At 42.4% G+C, this 25,226-nt stretch overlaps 1 protein-coding gene across 3 annotated transcripts; it reads left to right on the plus strand.

The window, feature by feature from the left end:
• The first annotated feature begins 1,127 nt into the window (after positions 1-1,127).
• Positions 1,128-22,461, plus strand: LOC118358968 (homeobox protein Dlx4a-like). 3 transcript variants are annotated; one of them, XM_052480261.1, is made up of 3 exons: positions 1,128-1,716; positions 6,110-6,306; positions 18,430-21,037. In XM_052480261.1, the coding sequence occupies exons 1-3, from the start codon at positions 1,380-1,382 to the stop codon at positions 18,910-18,912; spliced, it is 1,017 nt and encodes a 338-aa protein (XP_052336221.1). In that variant the 5' UTR covers positions 1,128-1,379; the 3' UTR covers positions 18,913-21,037. The 3 variants fall into 3 exon arrangements, with proteins under 3 accessions (XP_052336221.1, XP_052336222.1, XP_035592936.1); XM_052480262.1 differs by lacking the exon at positions 18,430-21,037 and adding an exon at positions 15,641-17,165 and having other exon boundaries at positions 1,130-1,716; XM_035737043.2 differs by lacking the exon at positions 18,430-21,037 and adding an exon at positions 21,882-22,461 and having other exon boundaries at positions 1,131-1,716.
• The last annotated feature ends 2,765 nt before the right edge of the window (positions 22,462-25,226 follow it).

Consider the following 25,226-nt stretch of genomic DNA (forward strand, 5'->3'; position numbering starts at 1 on the left):
TTTTTATTTTCGTATTACTGTGTAGGCTAGTGTAGGCTAATAGTTAGGCTATCAAAATTATTCAGGGAGTCTCTGTCCTGAAACGTTAGCTTCTGCGCGTTGCTCAATTGTTACCAAAAGCAGCATAGGCTAGAGCTCTGGCATAGGCTATGTTCCTACACGTTGAAAGCAACCTGTGTCATTTAGACTTGTGACTGAAATACATAAAGTGACAACTCTAAATGTGCCATTTAGGCCTAATGATTTAGAGCGTCTTCGGCGCTACATCTGTCATGCGCTGGGCCCGGGCCGGCGCGCGAGTTGATATCTATCGTCATCCATCTGTCTGCAACCTACAAACATAGATTACACATGATCGACTATGTAATGGCTTCCAGTCGAAGGTGAAAGTCTTCTTTCATCACGGACAAGGTTGATAGATAGGGGCAGCCTCTCTTCCTTCTTCGGAAACTATCAGTAATTACAACTTGTCCTCTCACCAAGTACAACCTCCTAAATAAATGGTTTCTCATTTGTTGCATTTTTGTTTAAAAAACACGAATCTTGTATGTTGTGTGTTATACATGTGCTGGGAAATAATATATGTGTGTGTGCGTATTTGATGTTTTATCTGTGTTGAGCTTCTGGGCCCTCCCTTGAGTCTAGGTATGCGTAGGCTAAATCACGCATTGGCGGCAGGTGTAAATTAAATGTATAGGCTTATCATGTAGCTATGTGTATTGCGTATTAATTAGGCAGGTATACATATATAATAATTGATTATCCTATGGCCTAACTTGCGCGCAAAAGGTTTGTCCTTACGTAAAAACATCGCTCTGGCAAAGGTGTCAAGTTTGTTGACAATCTTTGCAAACGCTAAAAGGCTACATAACAAAATCTAAACATACTTGACATTAGATTAGCCTAGTTAATATATGTTGCAGTAGGCCTATCTTCTCATTTAGCATACATTGTTTCCAAATTCTGCTGCATTGAAATGTCATTACTGCCCAAACTGGAAGACGGACTTCTTGTAGTTTGTATTAATCTTGTATGGTTTGGCCTCCGGGCAGGATGGCAGGATGACATGATTAGCCACCGCAACCAATGAGCAGGCGCGCTCGTGTTTGCCAAGCGAGGTAGCAACAAGTTTCAACCATATGCACAAAGTGTTCAGAGAAACAGTGAAGATGTTCCTCTTCTCTTTTTTAGAGACGATAAAATAAAGGGACTGCATAATTTAGAATTTGGAGACAAACGGAAGGATTTAGGAGATAACCTCGTCACCTTAGCTTCGTGCTCTTTGTGTTTTTGTTAGGTAGCCTAACTTCCCTTCTCATTGGATATGCATCGGACCCATCTGTAGCACTCTATGGTGCCCTTAACTGCGCCTCGAGTTTATGGACCCCCGCTCAATGATGACTATGAGTTCATTGTCGGACAGTCTGGTTTCTTCCGATCCCTCAAAATCGGCCTTTCTGGAGTTCGGACACGGCTATCCCGGCCACCAGCAGCATCCCCCCGGTTTATCCCACAACATCTATCCAGTGCACGGCTTGCATCCCGTCGGACCCTCGCAGCACGACAGCTCCTTTTCTTCCAGCGCGTCATCCTATGGCCGCACGCTAGCCTACCCCTACCACAGCACTGTAAGCGCACACCACCCAAGTGCCTACCTGCCATACCAGCACAGTAGCCACAACAACGGTCTGGGACGCACGAGAATAGAGGAAACAGGTACGTTTTAAAAACATCGGTGTTGACATTATGGAGTTTATTCAATGTTTGTTGACATTTTCAAGATGTAGTTACAGTGGCGAAGGCTATACGGACGCGATGGACTTCAAAATTAGAATTGGGCACTTATATAGCCTACCTAAACCCTATCAGAAGTCTACAAATAAACCACTAATGAAATATAGGGAATTCATAACATATAGCAGGCAGCATTACGGAAACAGTGCTCTGACCTAAAGTTATTAATTAATAGGATAGTCATTTGTAATGCAAAACGTCCTTGTTCCCATGTCACATATGTAGTCTATAACACCTGAGCACGTTTGAAAATATTTTATTTTTAAGAGTCAATAGTTTACAGGCTACTGAACTTCAAGATACATGCATGGATAAAGCAAGGGACTGTTCTCGTCTCAAATTGAAATGAGAATCAATTTTCATAAGATTTCACATTACCTAGGGCTAATGTGTAGCCTATTTCAACATTTTAATTAATAGTCTAATCTGATATTAGGACAGGTGATTAGACCTAAAGGTAGGCTACTACTGGTCAGTTTGCATTTATATTATTGGGCCGCGAGACAGGTCGGTTGATTGGCACAATAATTAGCCTACTCTGGATGATGATACAAGGTCACATGCAGCCGACATGGGAGGGAAAAACCGAGTCACTAAACATTTTATTTTGTGGTCTCCCACAAAGCACAGGGCCCAAACAAAACATGTAATCTGAAAACCATTTACCTTTGATGACGTTATTGCTTCTGTGATCCTACATTACTTAATTGATATGTTAAAATACAGATAGCCGCATGTGACTAATGAAAGAGTTACATCATTTTACCTCGTATTTTTTTAAATCAAAACGTTAAACAAAATACATACAGCATTAATTCCAAGTAGTCTAATGTCAATGATCAAAATAACCCTGTCTCTAGGCCTATACATAAAATCAAGTTGTTTAGAATGGCTAGTCCTATTTGAAGTGTGAAGCTGTTTGGGACTAAAAACTCGAAGATATTCAGATAGGAATCAACCTCTCAACAACAACAACAAAAAATATGATGAGTGAGATCGTTTTGGGGTTTAGCAGCCTATTTATATTTACACAACATCAAAAACCTGTGCGGTAATTGGCAGGGAATGTCATCCATCTATCGTCGACTGACTGTGACATCTCCACTGCACTGTTGTCTATTGCCATGTTCATCAACTCTATCCAGGCAAGTCAGTTAAGAACAAATGCTTATTTTACCGGGGAGCAGTGGCTGCCTTGTTCAGGCGCAGAATGGCAGATTTTGACCTTGTCAGCTCGGGGATTCGATTCAGCAAACTTTCGGTTATTGGTCCAACGATCTAACCACTCGGCTACCTGCCGCTACCTGCCGCCCAATCTCACAGGCATTTCGTGTGTTGGCCATGTTAGAAAGTCAATAAGTTTTTAAGGCCCCAGATATTATAAACATTGCAGTCCTCTTGAACATTAACAGATTCATTATGTTATTCTTAGTTCTGATTAAAAGCTGGTCATTGTTCTGAACAATGTATAATTATTTTTATGATGATAATATAACCATGTAATGATTAGTTTAATTCCTACCAATGACAATATAATGGCCCAATAATAATAAAGGAAACTATTGCGACAAATGTTATATCAACATTGATTACGTTGTATGTTTCAATTATTTTTTGGAATGCATAGTTTTAGTTTTAGTGATTTTAAAGGTGCTACACGGGATTTTTATTTTTGCATTGTAATTTCAAAAAATGTCCAAAATATATCTGTCGCTAATAGTGGAATATTAGTGTTTCACAGTATTACTTACTCCCCAGTGTTGTGATTGGCTGTGATATTCGCCCATTGATTTCTCGCGCTAGAGTGGCATCTATTGTCAAACTAGGAAAGCTATTCTGACTTTGTGGCTGTGTTGTCTAGTGGAAATCGCTCTGTTATTTCCTGTTTGCTCAAATTCCACACTGTTCGCTCAATTTCACTGAATAGCGTAGGGAATCTAAATCTCTGTGAAATATATTTTCAATAACAAAAAATGTAGTTTATACAGCTGTTTGAAGCTGGTGGGCCAAAACAAAAGAACAGTTTCTGCATAGGGCACGGTAATACGATAAAACTAAGCCCTCAAAATAAGGCATTAAATACTTGCATTTTGTTGAAGAATTACATTTTAATAATAGCATATTCACTTAAGATCTTCCTTGGTTAAGGCCACAGAACAAAAACAAAAAGACTGCAACAACAACCATGTCTGTGTCACTAATACAGTTGTTAATTTAACACTGAAAAGTGTGGGCCTGTATAGACACTGGACCAGTGTTAAATTGAACACTGTCAGTGTTGATTCAACACGGGAGAATTGTCTGTGCAGTAGCATGTGTGGTCCTTCTGTAGCTCAGTTGGTAGAGCATGGCGCTTGTAACGCCAGGGTAGTGGGTTCAATCCCCGGGACCACCCATACGTAGAATGTATGCACACATGACTGTAAGTCGCTTTGGATAAAAGCGTCTGCTAAATGGCATATATTATTATTATTATTTATTATTATTATATTAAGGCCTATGAGTTTATGTTTATTATTTGCTATTTGAATGGCAGGCTTAGAATAGAAAAGGGACAATCAAGATTCAACAGTTCCAATGCAACTTATTTAACTCAAAAATACAAGACAATACAATACAACTTTATTTTCCATTAGTTATAGCAAACAACAGAAATGTGTCTTCTGCTCATTCTCAACTGCCCCAGACAGCACAAATCACACACAGTTAAGGCAAGCACCGGTCACCCCTGTATGTTTTGGGGTTAAGGGCCTTGTTCAAGGACCCAAGCCACAAAACAAAAGGGGAATGTCTTAATGATGTGAACCCAGCAGCATTCCAATTGCCAGATACATTTTTTTCCAGCTCCTGCCATCTTCTAGCCACAGGTCCATCTCCCTTAGCCATTGGGCTACCTACCTCCTACCTAAATTCTCTGCAATTATTGTTCAACTTAGAAAATCAAATCTAAATCTTCCGCCCGTGTAAAACAAAAAGTTAAGTATTTATTTGATTTATTTCACCTTTATTTAACCAGGTAGGCTAGTTGAGAACAAGTTCTCATTTGCAACTGCGAACTGGCCAAGATAAAGCAAAGCAGTTCGACACATACAACAACACAGAGTTACACATGGAATAAACAAACATACAATCAATATATGTGTATATATGTGTATAGCTCCATGAGGACTCTTACGACACTGACTACCTATGTAGTGGTCTAGAGTCATAATCTGATCTCATTGGTAAATGTTGATCTTTTTCTTTTCTTTTTTTTTCTCTACCAAGGTTACAAGATCAAGTTAATTGAGAATCTTTGCACAAAGTGACAGCTATTTCTTTTCATTTGCAATTTTTATTGTTTATTTTGTACTTTCGAGTTACCTTGTTTTGGTGTATGAATGTATTTTGGTATATTTTTCAGTTATCTGCTACATAAGCTAAAGAAGGTTCAAAAGTATGTTCGGATGTTCTACGAGGAATCCCGGCCACCATCGAATGAGAGCTTACAAAATAAATGTTTTCATATACTGACAATGTTAATGTATTCAATAAGTAGCTCAACCATCTACAAATTGAACCATGGTAATGACTACAGATTATAATATCCAATCTTTTCATCAATCAGTAGAAAAATCTATGTACAGTATGTGCAAATGAGGTAGGATAAGAGTGGTAAAGGCAATAAATAGGCTATGGTGGCAAATTAATTACAATATAGCAATTAAACACTGGAATGGTAGAATGTGCAGAAGATGAATGTGCAACTTGAGATACAGGGGTGCAAAGGAGCAAGGTAAAAAAAAAATACAGTATGGGGATGTGGTAGATTGGATGGGATATTTACAGATGAGCTATGTACAGGTGCCATGATCTGTAGATGAAGTAGATGAAAGATTAACCTCCTCACGCTATTTCACTGGTTGTATTATAAGGATGGATTCATACAGTGTCATGTTACTATGAATGTCTTGTGGGGCCTAACGCAGCTGTTTCCCTAAGCACTAATCGGTATGTGCACTCTTCATAACAATGGGAATAATGGGGAGCAATATGCAGTCATTATATTCCTCATGCTCAATGATCTCTTTTGCCACATGAGATAGAAAAGAAAAGTTGAGCTCTTGCCCATTGAGGGCAAATTAAATGTCTTAACTTAAACATGTATTATTAATTAAATTTATGATTATTATTATGATCATTATTATTATTATTATTATTATTGCTGTTGTTGTTGTTGATAATATTGTTATTATTATTTCCACATTTCTGACCTCAATGGGATTTTCACCAGGGTGAAATAAAATAAAACTTTTCCTTCTTCATCCTTTTGAAGAGCTTGAGAAGCCAACCACGGTGATCGAGAACGGAGAAATTAGACTGAACGGAAAAGGGAAGAAGATCCGAAAACCTCGGACCATCTACTCAAGCTTACAACTGCAAGCGCTCAACCAGAGATTCCAGCAAACCCAATACCTTGCACTACCTGAGAGAGCCGATCTGGCAGCAAAATTGGGACTAACTCAAACGCAGGTACATATTTCTGTATTTTGGGCCAATTTAATTAGTCTATTTCAGTTATTTTTACTGATTTAACTGTTCCATAAGGTGTTTATTACAAGAGGCTCTTCAATGCACAACAATTTTGGTGTCAGTCTCTTTTTAAACAGGGCCTGTATAGGTCTCAATAGTTTGAATGGAATAAATGGGCAAGCATTACACACACGGTTCACAAAGTGAACAATTCCTATGGCCTGTTGTTTACTCGAGTCGGGCAAAATGTTCCTTCTTTCTAAGCATCTCATCTCTCAAGGTGGTGAGAGGTTTTAGTCAAAATTATGTGCATGCCCCTTCTCTTTGCATCTAGGCTACAACACTATATGCATAAGTGCTTGATTAGATACTGTTAAGGCCAAATGTCTCATTAAAAATGAGAATGGAGCCTAATGTTATGGAGTTGTGTAATTTAAGTCTTTGAGAATTTTCACTCTAAGTAGCTAAAGTTTTCCGATGCTGTATTATTTAACATATAGGAGAAAACACTGGAACATTATGTTCCTAGGTATCAACCTCCATTAGTTTGATGTCCTGCCATGTTCATGGAGGTGTTAGCCTACTCTCTCTGCCTGTAACTGATATGGTTTCCCCTCCTGAGTGGGAGGCACACACTTTCATGTATATTTGAATGCAACATGGCTGGAATGGCAGGTCCCCGTTGGCAGTGAGGCAGCAGAAGTGCAGGGTGTATCACTGTCCTGTATTACCGCTACTTGTCTTACTACTGTGTTATCTATCTCCTACTATTATTACTTACTCATCTGGGCCTGTATTCACTATGGGCCAGTTTCCTGGACACATTAAGCGTTGACCTGGACTAAAAAAACTGTTTCAATGGTGATTCTCCATTGAGCATGCTTTTCAGTCAGGGGTCTAGCCTTAATCTGTGTCTGGGAAACTGTCCTGAGTCTCAGAGTAGGATTGCTGATCTAGGATACATTTAGCCTTTTAGATCATAATAAATATGATTATGGACAGGGGGAACCTGATTATAGATCAGCACTCCTATACTCTTGAGACGCTTTATGAATACGGGCCCTGAGCTCTCATTCCTTGAGGATTTTAACACTCCATGCTCAGTCATCTCCTTTAGCCTATATAGCTCTTGGTTCAGTTTAAAGTTCTCAATCTCTCAGCCAATGGGTGCCTTTTGTAACTAACTCCTTACTTCTCACTAAGCGCTGTCTGTCTGGCAAGGGAAGAGGAAGGGAGAGGGGGGAACGGCCGTGGCCATTTTGTCTGTCAGTAGGAATAGAGGAAGAGAGCTTAGCAAGTTATCACGTCACATTTTGTATAAATATTGTCCCAGGAAGTTTTTGGGTTCCCAAAATGAGAGAAAAATTACAGCAAAGAAAGTACAGACTTTGGTAGGGCTACATTCTTTTTAATTTGGGAGAGTTTACTGCTTTCAACCAGGTAATAATTCTATATTTCTTGAAATCTAGAGATCTCCCTTACTATGTTTGCCTGGGGATTTAAAAAATACTTCATGGCTAATCCAAAGAGAGTATGATGAGAATGCTGCTTTTCTTCAATTGGAGTAAAGATTGTTTTTGGCGTATTGACGGATATGAAATGCAGTAATTTATCCTCTGTGGTAAGAGCCCATTCTGAACCTGTAGAGTCTGCGATGTGCTGCTAAGAGAGGAGAGCCTTAGTAATTCCATGTAAGTGCCACACGACAGATATATGAGAAAGCGTAAAGAGGTGACTTTTTGCAAGATGAGCACTTTTTTACCATACTTTTTCAAATATAGTTGGAGTTTGTATACATGCATCTGAAAGTTGTATAAATTGGGACTTTAGAGACATGATATGTCTAGTATATAAAGGTCATGCACACGGCCATGGCGCCAGGCCGCCAAAACAGAGAATCAATGGCCTCCTTTTCTCTCACAAAGTTGTACCCCTCTACCCCCACTGCCCCTCCCTACGCTCATCTGTAAAACTGCACTTACCAACTTTCTCCTTTTTTCTAAGAACATTTTTTCCAAACATTCGCTCTTTCATTCCTTCTTCATATCTATTCAACACCCTCTTTCTCTCTTCTAAAAAAAACTGGCACCCTTGCAAAATTATCCTATATACACTGAGTATACAAAACATTAAGAAAACCTGCTCTGTGTATCAATGGTCCACCACCCAAAGGACATACAGCAAACTTGTCACAACTGTGGAAAGGTTTGGAGTCAACATGGACTAGCATCCCTGTCGAAAGCTTCCGACACCTTGTAGAGTCCATTCCCCGACGAATTGAGGCCGTTCTGAGGTCGAAAGGAGGTCAACGCAATATTAGCAAGGTGTTCCTAATGTTTGGTATACTCTCAGTGTACGTATATGCTAAATATGAAGAAGCACTTCTCGAAACTTCTCTGATATGGGGCGGCAGGTAGCCTAGTGGTTAGTAACCCAAAGGTTGCTGGATCGAATCCCCGAGCTGACAAGGTAAAAATCTGCTGTTCTGCCCCTGAACAAGGCAGGAATTATTGATAAGGTCATATTGATAAGGGAGCTAGATATATTGGAATCACTCATGTCTTCTGGCCTTCCATGAGCAGCAACCACCTGACAGATTATGCATGGTCTTTTTTTGCACCAGAAACACTCACCACCACTCGCCATTCACCACATATTTAACTAAGGAGAGTGGTTTCCCCAAATTGTACGGTACACACATTGATATTTAGTTGGATATGTGGGACAGGATTTTCTGGCGTGATTTCTTAATTACCAAACAATTACCAAACATTTTGGTGATTGCCCTTGTGAAAGCCCTTGTTAGCTGAGTGTTGCTGTTGAAATCTAAAACCAATATTTCCAATTATTATAGGAAAAGCTACTTACTTTTGCATGCTGTTGATTGACATTAGGGTCAAATTAATTCATAAATATATGTTCGATGCAATTTGGCATTAAAGGGGTAATCAGCAGTCGCTATATCACTTTTGGACTAAATGAATGATATGTACCCATTGATTCTTGAAGAATATAACTCATAAAGACCTCATGAACTTAGTTAAACAGTCCTACCCATAAGAACCCAAAATATAAGCTTGTTTTACTCCAGTGGTTTATGTGAGACTTGGTTTTTGTTACATCTGCAAGAACTGTTAATTATATTGCTGGCATGGAATGTGATACACCGTTTGAATTAATATACCCATTTAGTCAGTGTTAAAATACACTGGAGTGTGTTTAAAAATATATATATATATATTTATAATTTTAGCACTTATAGGGGTGCCCACATTATTACGTTCAGGCCTATGGGAGTGTCCTAATGTATTTATGGGAGTGTTATGTTATTGTTATGGTCCAACTTTTTTTTTTCATGTTGATCAGAACTGATGATGTGTAGGCTAAAGTCAGAGAAAACGACGTAAAAGTTGGCAGACTTTTGGACTCCAGTCACATGACTTGGACTCGAGTCTGACTTAAATACATTAACTTGAGACTTGACTTGGACTTGGAGCCTCAAGACTCGGGACTTGATTTTGACTTGAGACTGAAGACTTGAAATTATCTGTCCTGGTTTTGTAATGTTTTGTCACTCATTTTGTGGCACAGAGTCTACGTGGATTACACTACAGCATCACAGCATAGCAGCATCACAGCATCACCATTTTGGCTCGTGAAACACACACTCACCACTAATTGGACCAGAAAACTATCAATCAACACAGGCGAACAGATTGGTGATTTGCTATAGGTCGGGGTGCAGCACAAGCATCAAGGCATCAAAGTGCCTTGGTAAAATCACTGGAGAAGCCAGTGTTAGACAAATTTGATTTGGTTTCTCAAAGGGAGGGTGTACTGTCTTGCCCTCTACCAGTGTCCGTTCAGAAAGGACATGTTTAGCCTGATACAGAGGCTATTCATTTTGGGCTATTTCCTGTGTATATTTGGTAAATCTACCTGTATATTTTGTATGGTATGGTGCTTTCACCATTGGATCACCAAAACCTAATAAATCTACACTCTGAGCACGTCAACCTGCCTTGCCATCAGCTGATTTCATGCCCTTACCACAACTACAAGGTCCATATTTTACAATTATATAGGCTAATATAAATATGTTGTACACAAAATAATGAAAAGAGCTGTCTGGTAGCCTCAATAACTAAACAAAGATTTGTAGTTCTGCAAGTCGTTGCATGTATATACAGTACCAGTCAAAAGTTTGGACACACCTACTCATTCTAGTGTTTTTCTTTATTTGTACTATTATCTACATTGTAGCACAATAGTGAAGACATCAAAACTATGAAATAACACATATGGAATCATGTAATAACCAAAAAATTGTTAAACAAATTAAATATATTTATATTTGAGATTCTTCAAAGTAGCCACACTTTGCATTGATGACAGCTTTGCACACTCTTGGCATTCTCTCATCCAGCTTCATGAGGTAGTCACCTGGAATGCATTTCAATTAACAGGGCTGCCTTGTTAATTTGTGGAATTTCTTTCATTCTTAATATGTTTGAGCCAATCAGTTGTGTTGTGACTAGGTAGGGGTGGTATACAGAAGATAGCCATGGTAAAAGCCTTGGTAAAAGACCAAGTCCATATTATGGAAGGAACAGCTCAAATAAGCAAAGAGAAACAACAGTCCATCATTACTTTAAGACATGAAGGTCAGTCAATTCTGAAAATTTCACGAACTTTGAAAGTTTCTTAAAGTGCAGTCGCAAATGATGAAACTGGCTGTCATGATGATCGCCACAGGAAAGGAAGACCCAAAGTTACCTCTGCTGCAGAGCATAAGTTCATTAGAGTTTCCAGCCTCAGAAATTGCATCCCAAATAAATGTTGAGTTAAATGAGTTCTATTATTATTATTATTATTATTATTATTATTTATTTTTTCACCAGGTACGCTAGTTGAGAACAAGTTCTCATTTACAACTGCGACCTGGCCAAGATAAAGCAAAGCAACAGACACATCTCAACGTCAACTGTTCAGCGGAGACTGCATGAATCAGGCCTTCATGGTTGAATTGCTGAAAAGAAACCATTACTAAAGGACACCAATAATAAGAAGAGACTTGCTTGGGCCAAATCTGTCCTTTGGTCTGATGAGTCCAAATTTGAGATTTTTGGTTACAACGGCTGTGTCTGTGAAACACAGAGTAGGTGAACAGATTATTTCCACATGTGTGGTTCCCACCGTGAAGCATAGAGGAGGAGGTGTGATGGTGTAGGGATGATTTGCTGGTGACACTGTCTGTGATTATTGAGAATTCAAGGCACACTTAACCAGCATGGCTACCACAGCATTCTGCAGCAAAACACCATCCCATCTGGTTTGCGCTTAGTGGGACTATCACTTGTTTTTCAAAAGGACAATAACCCAACACACCTCCAGGTCTATTTGACCAAGAAAGAGAGTGATGGTGTGCTGCATCAGATGACCTGGCCTCCACAATCCCCCGACCTCAACCCAATTGAGATGGTAAAGGTAAGAGTAAAGAGTAAAGGTAAAGCATCCAACAAGTGCTCAGCATATGTGGAAACTTCTTCGAGACTGTTGGAAAAGCATTCCAGGTGAAGCTGGTTGAGAGAATGCCAAGAGTGTGCAAAGCTGTCATCAAGGGAGCTTTGAAGAATCTTAAATCTAAAATATATTTGGATTTGTTTAACACTTTTTCGTTTACTACATGATCCCATATGTGTTATTTCATAGTTTTGATGTCTTCACTATTATTCTACAATGTAGAACATTTTAAAAAATAAAGAAAAACCCTGGAATGAGTTGATAGGTAATGTATTTCTTTGGACTTGACTCGAGTCTTGACCACATTCTACTTGGGACTCGACTTGAGACTCTGACTTTATGACTTGAGACTTGCTTGTGACTCGTTTAATAGTGACTTTGTCCAATCTGAAAGTTTGTAAAGACTGCCGCATTCGGAAAGTATTCAGACCCTTTGACTTTTTCCACATTTTGTTACGTTACAAACTTATTCTAAAATGGATTAAATAGTTTTTTCCCCTCATAAATCTACACACAATACACCATGATGGGGCCTCCCTAGTGGCGCAGTAGTGCAGTGGTCTAAGGCACTGCATCACAGTGCTAGCTGTGTCACTAGAGATTCTGGGTTCGAGTCAAGGCTCTATCGCAGCCGGCCGCAACCGGGAGACCCATGGGGCGGCGCACAATAAGCCCAGGGTCGTCCAGGTTAGGGGAGGGTTTGGCTGGCAGGGATGTCCTTGTCCCATCGCGCAACAGCGACTCCTGTGGTGCCGGGCACAGTACATGCTGACACTGTCGCCAGGTGTACGGTGTTTCCTCCGACATATTGGTGCGACTGGCTTCTGGGTTAAGTGGGCATTGTGTCAAAGAAGCAGTGCGGCTTGGTTGGGTTGTGTTCAAATCAAATCAAATCAAATGTATTTATATAGCCCTTCGTACATCAGCTGATATCTCAAAGTGCTGTACAGAAACCCAGCCTAAAACCCCAAACAGCAAACAATGCAGGTGTAAAAGCACGGTGGCTAGGAAAAACTCCCTAGAAAGGCCAAAACCTAGGAAGAAACCTAGAGAGGAACCGGGCTATGTGGGGTGGCCAGTCCTCTTCTGGCTGTGCCGGGTAGATTATAACAGAACATGACCAAGATGTTCAAATGTTCATAAATGACCAGCATGGTCGAATAATAATAAGGCAGAACAGTTGAAACTGGAGCAGCAGCACAGTCAGGTGGACTGGGGACAGCAAGGAGCCATCATGTCAGGTAGTCCTGGGGCACAGTCCTAGGGCTCAGGTCCTCCGAGAGAGAGAAAGAAAGAGGGAATTAGAGAGAGCTTATGTGGGGTGGCCAGTCCTCTTCTGGCTGTGCCGGGTGGAGATTATAACAGAACGTGGCCAAGATGTTCAAATGTTCATAAATGACCAGCATGTAAGGTAGAACAGTTGAAACTGGAGCAGCAGCATGGCCAGGTGGACTGGGGACAGCAAGGAGTCATCATGTCAGGTAGTCCTGGGACATGGTCCTAGGGCCCAGGCCAGTTGAAACTGGAGCAGCAGCACAGTCAGGTGGACTGGGGACAGCAAGGAGTCATCATGTCAGGTAGTCCAGGTAGTCCTGGGGCATGGTCCTAGGACCTGAGCCAGGTCCTCCGAGAGAGAGAAAGAAAGAGAGAAGGAGAGAATTAGAGAACGCACACTTAGATTCACACAGGACACCGAATAGGACAGGAGAAGTACTCCAGATATAACAAACTGACCCTAGCCCCCGACACATAAACTACTGCAGCATAAATACTGGAGGCTGAGACAGGAGGGGTCAGGAAACACTGTGGCCCCATCCGAGGACACCCCCGGACAGGGCCAAACAGGAAGGATATAACCCCACCCACTTTGCCAAAGCACAGCCCCCACACCACTAGAGGGATATCTTCAACCACCAACTTACCATCCTGAGACAAGGCCGAGTATAGCCCACAAAGATCTCCGCCACGGTACAACCCAGGGGGGGGGGGGCAACCCAGACAGGCCGACCACAACAGTGAATCAACCCACCCAGGTGACGCACCCCCCCCAGGGACGGCATGAGAGAGCCCCAGCAAGCCAGTGACTCAGCCCCGTAACAGGGTTAGAGGCAGAGAATCCCAGTGGAAAGAGGGGAACCGGCCAGGCAGAGACAGCAAGGGCGGTTCGTTGCTCCAGAGCCTTTCCGTTCACCTTCCCACTCCTGGGCCAGACTACACTCAATCATATGACCCACTGAAGAGATGAGTCTTCAGTAAAGACTTAAAGGTTGAGACCGAGTTTGCGTCTCTGACATGGGTAGGCAGACCGTTCCATAAAAATGGAGCTCTATAGGAGAAAGCCCTGCCTCCAGCTGTTTGCTTAGAAATTCTAGGGACAATTAGGAGGCCTGCGTCTTGTGACCGTAGCGTACGTGTAGGTATGTACGGCAGGACCAAATCAGAGAGGTAGGTAGGAGCAAGCCCATGTAATGCTTTGTAGGTTAGCAGTAAAACCTTGAAATCAGCCCTTGCTTTGACAGGAAGCCAGTGTAGAGAGGCTAGCGCTGGAGTAATATGATCAAATTTTTTTGGTTCTAGTCAGGATTCTAGCAGCCGTATTTAGCACTAACTGAAGTTTATTTAGTGCTTTATCTGGGTAGCCGGAAAATAGAGCATTGCAGTAGTCTAACCTAGAAGTGACAAAAGCATGGATTAATTTTTCTGCATCATTTTTGGACAGAAAGTTTCTGATTTTTGCAATGTTACGTAGATGGAAAAAAGCTGTCCTCGAAATGGTCTTGATATGTTCTTCAAAAGAGAGATCAGGGTCCAGAGTAACGCCGAGGTCCTTCACAGTTTTATTTGAGACGACTGTACAACCATTAAGATTAATTGTCAGATTCAACAGAAGATCTCTTTGTTTCTTGGGACCTAGAACAAGCATCTCTGTTTTGTCCGAGTTTAATAGTAGAAAGTTTGCAGCCATCCACTTCCTTATGTCTGAAACACATGCTTCTAGCGAGGGCAATTTTGGGGCTTCACCATGTTTCATTGAAATGTACAGCTGTGTGTCATCCGCATAGCAGTGAAAGTTTACATTATGTTTTCGAATAACATCCCCAAGAGGTAAAATATATAGTGAAAACAATAGTGGTCCTAAAACAGAACCTTGAGGAACACCGAAATTTACAGTTGATTTGTCAGAGGACAAACCATTCACAGAGACAAACTGATATCTTTCCGACAGATAATTCCTAAACCAGGCCAGAACATGTCCGTGTAGACCAATTTGGGTTTCCAATCTCTCCAAAAGAATGTGGTGATCGATGGTATCAAAAGCAGCACTAAGGTCTAGGAGCACGAGGACAGATGCAGAGCCTCGGTCCGATGCCATTAAAATGTCATTTACCACCTTCACAAGTGCCGTCTCAGTGCTATGATGGGGTCTAAAACCAGACTGAAGCATTTCGTATACATTGTTTGTCTTCAGGAAAGCAGTGAGTTGCTGCGCAACAGCCTTCTCTAAAATTTTTGAGAGGAATGGAAGATTTGATATAGGCCGATAGTTTTTTATATTTTCTGGGTCAAGGTTTGGCTTTTTCAAGAGAGGCTTTATTACTGACACTTTTAGTGAGTTTGGTACACATCCAGTGGATAGAAAGCCGTTTATTATGTTCAACATAGGAGGGCCAAGCACAGGAAGCAGCTCTTTCAGTAGTTTAGTTGGAATAGGGTCCAGTATACAGCTTGAAGATTTAGAGGCCATGATTATTTTCATCATTGTGTCAAGAGATATAGTACTAAAACACTTGAGCGTCTCTCTTGATCCTAGGTCCTGGCAGAGGATGCACGGCTCTCGACCTTTGCCTGTCCCGAGTCCGTATGGAAATTGCAGCGATGAGACTGTAACTACCAAAATTGGAGAGAAAAAGGAGTACAATACCCCATGATGACAAAGAAACATTTTTATTTACATTTTTGCAAATTATTAACAAATAAAAAACTGATTTAGCAAATTTTCATAAGTATTTGCAAAATTATTCATCCCCCTTGGTGTTTTTCATATGTTGTTGCATTACAACCTGTAATTTAAATGGATGTTTATTTGGATTTCATGTAATGGACAAACACAAAATATTCCAAATTGGTAAAGTGAAATTAAATAAATAACTTGCTTCAAAAAAACGTTTAAAAAAGAATGGAAAAGTGGTGCATGCATATGTATTCACCCCTGTTGCTATGAAGCCCCCAAATAAGATCTGGTGCAACCAATTTCCTTCCGAAGTCACATAATTTGTTAAATAAAGTCCACCTATGTGCAATCTAAGTGTCACATGATCTCAGTATATATACACCTGTTCTGAAAGGCCCCAGAGTCTGCAACACCACCAAGCAAAGCGACACCACCAAGCAAGCGGCACCATGAAGACCACGGAGCTCTCCAAACAGGTCAGGGACAAAGTTGTGGGGAAGTCTAGATCAGGGTTGAGTTATAAAAACATATCAGAAACTTTGAACATCTCACGGAGCGCCATTAAATCCATTATTAAAAAATGGAAAGAATATGGCACCACAACAAACCTGCCAAGAGAGCCCACCAAAACTCACGGACCAGGCAAAGAGGGCTTTAATCAGAGAAGCAACAAAGAGACCGAAGATAACCCTGAAGGAACTACAAAGCTCCACAGCAGAGATTGGAGTATCGGTCCATAGGACTTTAAGCTGTACTCTCCAACAGAGCTGAGCTTTACGGAAGAGTGGCCAGAAAAAAGCCATTGCTTAAAGAAAAAAATAAGCAAACAAGTTTGGTGTTCACCAAAAGGCATGTCGGAGAATCCCCAAGCATATGGAAGAAGCGTACTCTGGTCAAATGAGACTACAAATGAGCTTTATGGCCATCAAGGAAAACGCTATGTCTAGCACAAACCCAACACCTCTCATCACCTGAGAACACCATCCTCACAGTGAAACATGGTGGTGGCAGCATCATGCTGTGGGGATGTTTTTCATCAGCAGGGACTGGGAAACTGGTCAGAGTTGAAGGAATGAGGGAAATTCTTGAGGGAAACCTGTTTCAGTCTTCCAGAGATTTGGAGACTGGGACCGAGGTTCACCTTCCAGCAGGACAATGACCCTAAGCATACTGCTAAAGCAGCACTCGAGTGGTTTAAGGGGAAACATTTAAATATCTTGGAATGGCCTAGTCAAAGCCCAGACCTCAATCCAATTGAGAATCTGTGGTATGACTTGAAGATTGCAGTACACCAGTATAACCCATCCAACTTGAAGGAGCTGGAGCAGTTTTGCCTTGTAGAATGGGCAAAAATCCCAATGGCTAGATGCGCCAAGCTTATAGAGACATACCACAAGAGGCTTGCAGCTGTAATTGCTGTATTGACTTTGGGGGAATGCTCAAGTTTTCTGTTTTTTTGTCTTATTCCTTGTTTGTTTCACAATAACAAAAAAGATGTTGAATCTTCAGAGGTAGGCAAGTTGTGTAAATCAAATGATACAACCCCCCCAAAAAATATATATTTTAATTCCAGGTTGTAAAGGCAACAAAATAGGAAAAATGCCAAGGGGGTGAATACTTTCGCAAGCCACTGTTTACAGACCCTTTACTCAGTACTTTGTTGAAGCACCTTTGGCAGTGATTTCAACCTTGAGTCTACTTGGGTATGACGCTAGAAGCTTGGCACATCCGTCTTTTGGGAGTTTCTGTCATTCTTCTCTGCAGATCCTCTCACGCTCTGTCAGGTTGGATGGGGTGCGTTGCTGCACGGCTATTTTCAGGTCTCTCCAGAGATGTTCGATCGGGTTCAAGTCCGGGCTCTGGCTGGGCCACTCAAGGACATTCAGAGTCTTGTCCAGAAGCCACTCCTACATTGCCTTGGCTGTGTGCTTAGGGTCGATGTCCTGTTGGAAGGTGAACCTTCGCCCCAGCCTGAGGTCCGGAGCGCTCTCGAGCAGGCTTTCATCAGAGATCTCTCTGTACTTTGCACCGTCATGGTCTGAGAGTCCTTTTCCTTTAGGTGCCTTTAGAGTTGCTTCCGTCTAGCCACTCTAACATAAAGGCCTGATTGTTGGAGTGTTGCAGAGATGGTTGTCCTTCTGTAAGGTTCTCCCAGTGACCGCCAGGTTTATTGTCACCTCCCTGACCAAGGCCCTTCACCCCAGATTGCTCAGTGTGGCCGTGCGGCCAGCTCTAGGAAGAGTCTTGATGGTTCCTGTCACGCCCTGGCCTTAGTATTCTGTGTTTTCTTTATTATGTTGGTTAGGCCAGGGTGTGACATGGGTAATTTATGTGTCTTGTTTTGTCTAGGGGTTTTGTAGTCTATGGGGTTGTGTTCAGTTGAGTGTTCTAGGTAAGTCTATGGTTGCATGGAGTAGATCTCAATCAGAGGCAGGTGTTTATCGTTGTCTCTGATTGGGAACCATATTTAGGCAGCCATATTCTTTAGGTATCTTGTGGGTGATTGTTCCTGTCTCTGTGTTTTGCACCAGTTAGGACTGTTTCGGTTTTTCCACGTTTCTTATTTTGTATAGTGTTCACGGTTTCATCTTTCATTAAAGATGTTTATAAATAACCATGCTGCATTTTGGTCCTCCTCTCCTTCTCAGGAAGAAAGCCGTTACAGAATCACCCACCACAACAGGACCAAGCGACGTGGTGACAGGCAGCGGCAGCAGGAGCAGCGCAAGGAGGAATGGACATGGGATGTTGTGTTGGATGGCAAGGGTTGCTACACTTGGGAGGAGATCCTGGCGGGAAAGGATCGCCTCCCATGGGTACAGGTGGAGGCAGCTAGGAGAGCAGAGGCAGCCGGAGAGAGGAGCCGGCGATACGAGGGAACACGGCTGGCAAGGAAGCCCGAGAGTCAGCCCCAAAAAATTATTTGGCGGGGCACACAGGAAGTATGGCGAAGCCAGATAGGAGACCTGCGGCAACTTCCTGTGCTTACCGGGGGGCTAGAGAGACCGGGCAGGCACCGTGTTATGCTGTGGAGCGCACGGTGTCCCCAGTGCGGGTGCATAGCCCGGTGCGGTACATACCAGCACCTCGTATCGGCCAGGATAGAGTGGGCATCGAGCCAGGTGCCATGAAGCCGGCTCTACGCATCTGGTCTCCAGTGCGTCTCCTTGGGCCGGCGTACATGGCACCAGCCTTACGCATGGTGTCTCCGGATCGCCTCTGCACAGCCCAGTGCGGGCTATTCCACCTCGCCGCACTGGCAGGGCAACCGGGAGCATTCAACCAGGTAAGGTTGGGCAGGCTCGGTGTTCAAGAGCTCCAGTGCGCCTGCACGGTCCGGTCTATCCAGTACCACCTCCACGCACCAGCCCTCCGGTGGCAGCTCCCCGCACCAGGCTTCCTGTGCGTGTCCTTGGCCCAGTACCACCAGTGCCGACACCACGTACCAGGCCTGCATGTGCGCCTCGCCTGTCCAGCGCTGTCAGAGCCTTCCTCCTCTCCAGCGTCGCCTGAGCTGCCCATCTGTCATGAGCCGCCAGAGTCTCCCGTCTGTCATGAACCGCCAGAGTCTCCCGACTGTCATGAGCCGCCAGAGTCTCCCGTCTGTCATGAGCCGCCAGAGCTGCCAGTCTGCAAGGAGCCGCCAGAGCTGCCAGTCAGCATGGAGCAGCCAGAGCCGCCAGTCAGCATGAAGCAGCCAGAGCCGCCAGTCAGCATGGAGCAGCCAGAGCCGACAGTCAGCCAGGATCTGCCAGAGCCGCCAGTCAGCCAGGATCCTCCAGAGCCGCCAGTCAGCCAGGATCTTCCAGAGCTGCCAGTCAGCCAGGATCTTCCAGAGCCGCCAGTCAGCCAGGATCTTCCAGAGCCGCCAGTCAGCCAGGATCTTCCAGAGCCGCCAGTCAGCCAGGAGCCACCAGTCAGCCAGGATCCGCCAGAGCCGCCAGTCAGCCAGGATCCGCCAGAGCCGCCATTCAGCCAGGATCCGCCAGAGGCGCCATTCAGCCAGGATCCGCCAGAGCCGCCATTCAGCCAGGATCTGCCAGAGCCATCAACCTGCCTGAGCTATCTCTTAGTCCTGGGCTACCTATCAGTCCTGAGCTACCCCTCAGTCTTGAGCTACCCCTCAGTCTTGAGCTACCCCTCAGTCCCGAGCTACCCCTCAGTCCCGAGCTACCCCTCAGTCCCAAGCTACCTCAGTCCCGAGCTAGCTGTCCCTCAGTCCAGAGCTGCCCCTCAGTCCAGTGGGGCCCTTTGTTAAGGTTACTAGGCCAAGGTCGGCGGTGAGGGTCGCCACTGAAGGGACGCTAAGTAAGCGGACTAAGACTGTGTTGGAGTGGGGTCCACGTCCCGCGCCAGAGCCGCCACCGTGGACCGACGCCCACCCAGACCCACCCCTATGGGCCGGGAGTCCGCACCTTTGGGGGGGGGGTACTGTCACGCCCTGGCCTTAGTATTCTGTGTTTTCTTTATTATGTTGGTTAGGCCAGGTTGTGACATGGGTGATTTATGTGTCTTGTTTTGTCTAGGGGTTTTGTAGTCTATGGGGTTGTGTTCAGTTGAGTGTTCTAGGTAAGTCTATGGTTGCCTGGAGTGGTTCTCAATCAGAGGCAGGTGTTTATCGTTGTCTCTGATTGGGAACCATATTTAGGCAGCCATATTCTTTAGGTATCTTGTGGGTGACTGTTCCTGTCTCTGTGTTTTGCACCAGTTAGGACTGTTTCGTTTTTTCCACATTTTCTTATTTTGTATAGTGTTCACGTTTTCATCTTTCATTAAATATGTTTATAAATAACCACGCTGCATTTTGGTCCTCCTCTCCTTCCCAGGAAGAAAGCCATTACAGTTCCAAACGTATTCAATTTAAGAATGATGGTGGCCACTGTGTTCTTGGGAACCTTCAATGCTGCAGACATTTTTTGGTACCCTTCCCCAGATCTGTGACTTGACACAATCCTGTCTCGGGGCTCTACGGACAATTCCATCGACCTCATGACTTGGTTTTTGCTCTGACATGAACTGTTACCTGTCGGCCTTATATAGACAGGTGTGTGCCTTTCCAAATCATGTCCAAACAATAGAATTTACCACAGGTGGACTCCAATCATGTTGTAGAAACTTCTCAAGCATGATCAATGGAAACAGGATGCACCTGAGCTCAATTTCGAGTCTCATAGCAAAGGGTCTGAATACTTATATATTTATGTAAATGTAATATTTTTTGCAAAAAATGTATAAAAACATGTTTTTTATTTGTCATTGTGGTGTGTGTGTTGTGTGTGTGGGGGTTGATGAGGGAAAAACGATTTAATACGTTTTAGAATTAGGCTGTAATGTAACAAAATGTGGAACATTTGAAGGGGTCTGAGTACTTTCCCAATTGCACTGTAAATGTAATTAATTCAAGACATCACAACAGTATTTCTGTCATTGGCGTGTTTGGGGTGGCACTCTTGGGCAGCCCTTGCGAAATGTGAACTATCTGAGCCGTGTTTTCCACTCATCTCCACAATCAATTGCAATTCATAATTAGATTTTACGAGAGCTGCTTTTACCACGCTGTGGGTGTTGCGGTTACATAAACGTCTCACCAGGCTCTCCATATCAAAATATCTCTGTAAATTCTCTGCATTGTTCGTAGAATGGGGAAAAAACCTTAAAGGAATGCCAAACGTATTGCTTGCCTGGTCTGTAGTGCGGTTTACAGTTCATTCTCCTGGCAACCTGAACTCACCCACCAGCTTTATTTTGTCATTCTTGTGAATGTTCTGTTTTTAGTCCAACGTATTGTTCTCAAATGGAAAATATTTGTATTATTCCTTTTCGCTAACAATGCAGTCAAAGCCTACAGTTATAATTCGAATAATGTAATGCTCTATTTGCCAGTATGCTGGCAACATGCAAAGGTACATAAAAATATTATCAAATAACAATTATATTAACAACAATGAGGTCATGGATATTATAATAAACTAGTATTATGTGTATTATTATAGTGAGTACTGAATAGACTAATAATAATAGTATCTTATTAATTGTGATAAAGATGATAATAATAGCCTAATTTCAGGTTTAATATACTAAATTGTATTTATTGTTGCAGGTTAAGATATGGTTCCAGAACAAACGCTCCAAGTACAAGAAGATCATGAAGCATGGCCCGGGCGGACCGGAGGGAGAACACCTGCACCCTGGGTCATCTGGGTCTCCGTGTTCCCCGGGGATGCCGCCACTTTGGGACGTTTCCATGGCAAATAAGGGGACGCCTGCGCCATCCGGTGGATACATGAACAATTTCGGACACTGGTACCCAAGCCACCACCAGGAATGTATGCCGAGAACTCAAATGATGTGACGGGATGTGGACAATGGGATGGAATTATATCCGCTCTCCTCAACTGACTTTACTCAATCTCAACATTTAGATTCGTGTTTCGTCTCCTCTTGTACATGAACCGCGTAGCATATCCCCTTTTAAATGTAGCTCCAAGCCCCAGCTATCACATTAGAGTCTTAATTTTTGAAACGCACGTTTAAAGGTCTTTTGCTTGAATTTCATCCGAGGTTTTGCCTACAATTTCGTGGACATGAAGAAATGACTGCACGGATTTTGCCTTGGAGGCTTATGTGGATCTGGAATTTGAATGCAGTTCAGTTTCAAATAAAGCCTCAGTGGTCAACTATGCACTGCAATAATATCTCTTTTTACGAAATGAGCAATCCGAAGATTTCAGAAGTTTGAGCATGAAAATGCCTAACCCTAACATCGTCTGCAAATATAAATATTTGATGCAAATACATAAGTTCGATTAGGCATGAGTTTATAATTATTACTATTATTATTATTACTAGTAGTATTATTAGTAGTAGCCTATTATTATTATTAAAGTAAATATCAAATATACCAAAATACGGAAAAAACTGACATCTATGGCGCAATGAAAACTAACAAAGGGTCATGTATTTTACCCTAAAACATTTGATCAAGCAAAAGAGGGTATTATTTTAATGTTGACAATGATTTTATAAAATAGTTATGTCAATTAAAGGTAATTTGGGATATAGCTTGTTAAATAAAACTTTCATTCCAACAGTATAATTACCAGCAATTTGCAGGCAACAAAATATTATTCTCCAAAACTGAAAGTCCATAGGAACTAATAGGAAAAGAACAAGGAGCATCCATCGGCTGTTGCGGGTCTACAAGGCAACGGAATCGTCATTAACCCAAATTACTTGCAGGCGTAAGCTAATTGTAGCCTATCAGCAGTCCGGCACAAATAGCCGAAAAACGAGAGACAAAAGACATGATAGCGCCCATGAGAGTGCTATCATGAGGGGGCAAACTAACCAACCGTGGTGATTCTTTTTAGTATAGGACTAACTATTGAGCACAAAGGTGGCAACACATGTCCAAGAGTGGTGTGGCGATAAAAACAATTCTGGGGCCCGTCGTTTTTTAAAATCTTGTAACCTATCCACGTAAAAGTCAATGCCTTATACTGTATACATGATTCACCTCTTGTAAAAAAAGGTTTAATATGGGCTGTGATGGGACCAGTTTTCCTAATCAGGTCACGTGGGTTTTAAAAAACTCCTGGGAAAACTGGCTTTGGTGAGGATAAAAACCCTGTCAACTGCAGCAACCTTGTACTTGCTCATGTCTGAATTGTGTTTTAAAAGGACTGGGGGGTTCCTTTACACGTACACACAGAGAAAGTAACATGATTGGACAATAAAATACACAGGGCTGAGGTTGCTTTATGCAGATTTGCATCGTGTAGTCCTGCCCTATGCAACTGTAGGCTGAATAAAACACGTACTCACAGTCTTTCAGCTATTGTGTTTATTGATAAATTCCAGTTAACAATTTTGGACTGAAAATCCCAAATTGCCTAGTCAGCCCAAGTTTGAATATAAACCACATTTGATCCATTCACATTTTCTCACAACCAAATGGGCTATAAATAAGCCTACACAACGTCACCTCTTCGTTAACATTGTTAGAGGGAGGCAAGACAATGCAGCTTCTGTTGTTATTAGCCTACAGTTGATCAGACTGAAAAATGGTCTCGTTACCAGGCAATACAGCGTGTACGATGGCTAATGTTTAGGTGTATAGGCTGTTAAAACTTTACATCGATATATTTTATTGAAGAAAATGAACGTTAAATTAAGTAAAAAGGTGAAAGAAAAGTTAAATTAAGTAAAAAAGTGGTTGTAAAATGTGTTGTAAAACTATGTTCTTATAGCCCGGCGGTTGTCAATGTGCGGTTGGATTATTTTGCCCAAATGGCTACTCAGGGCTAAATATGCTAACTACATTATATTGTGTTGACCACAATATTACCACTGCGACCTACCTTGGTCTGAAGGTAGGCTTTGGCACGTGCTACCGGAGTTATCGGAAGCTCTTAGTTCCCAGCAGGGAATTTTACTTGAACGCAGTAGCGGTGCGTGGGTAAAATCACTGGGGAAGCCAGGGAAAAAAGCCATATTACAATTGATGTGTTATGATAATTGCGTTGTTTTCTCTATAACCAATTAGTTAATTCATATGCATTACGAATGTGATATACAGGCCTAAAGGACGAGACAATAAGAAGACACAGTGGCAGAATAAATTCAATCACACGTTTGATTCATCACAAAACCGGGGATCAAGTCCATAAAGCACATTGCGTGACCTACAGAATGGTAAAGCAAGTTAATGTTTCCAACATTTTCGGACCACTAAACAACTATTGATTTACACTGAAAATAAATCTAAACCCAACATGCAACAATTTCAAAGATTTTACTGTTCATAAGGAAATCAATTAATTTAAATAAATTCATTCGGCCCTAATCTATGGATTTCAAATGACTGGGAATAGATACAGATATGCATCTGTTGGTCACAGATACCTTTTTAAAAAAGGTAGGGGCGTGGATCAGAAAACCTGTCTTCGCATAGAGTTGATCGTGACCTGTGGAATTTTGTCCCACTCCTCTTCAATGGCTGTGCGAAGTTGCTGGATATTGACGGGAACTGGAACACGCTGTTGTACACATAAATCCAGAGCATCCCAAACATTTTATTTTATTTTATTTTACCTTTATTTAACTTGGCAAGTCAGTTAAGAACAAATTCTTATTTTCAATGACGGCCTAGGAACAGTGCGTTAACTGCCTGTTCAGGGGCAGAACGACAGACTTGCAACCTTCTGGTTGCTAGTCCAACACTCTAACCAGTAGGCTACCCTGCCGTCCCAATGGGTGACATGTCTGGTGAGTATGAAGGCCATGGAAGAACTGGGACAGGAATTGTGTATATATCCTTGCGATATGGGGCCATGCATTGTTATGCTGAAACATGAGATGATGACGGCGGATGAATGGCAAGAGCATTCAAATTGCCGTTGATAAAATGCAATTGTGTTTGTTGTCTGTAGCTTATACCTGCCCA

The sequence above is a fragment of the Oncorhynchus keta genome, chromosome 26 (assembly GCF_023373465.1).
Source record: "Oncorhynchus keta strain PuntledgeMale-10-30-2019 chromosome 26, Oket_V2, whole genome shotgun sequence".
NCBI classification, from domain to species: Eukaryota; Metazoa; Chordata; class Actinopteri; order Salmoniformes; family Salmonidae; genus Oncorhynchus; species Oncorhynchus keta.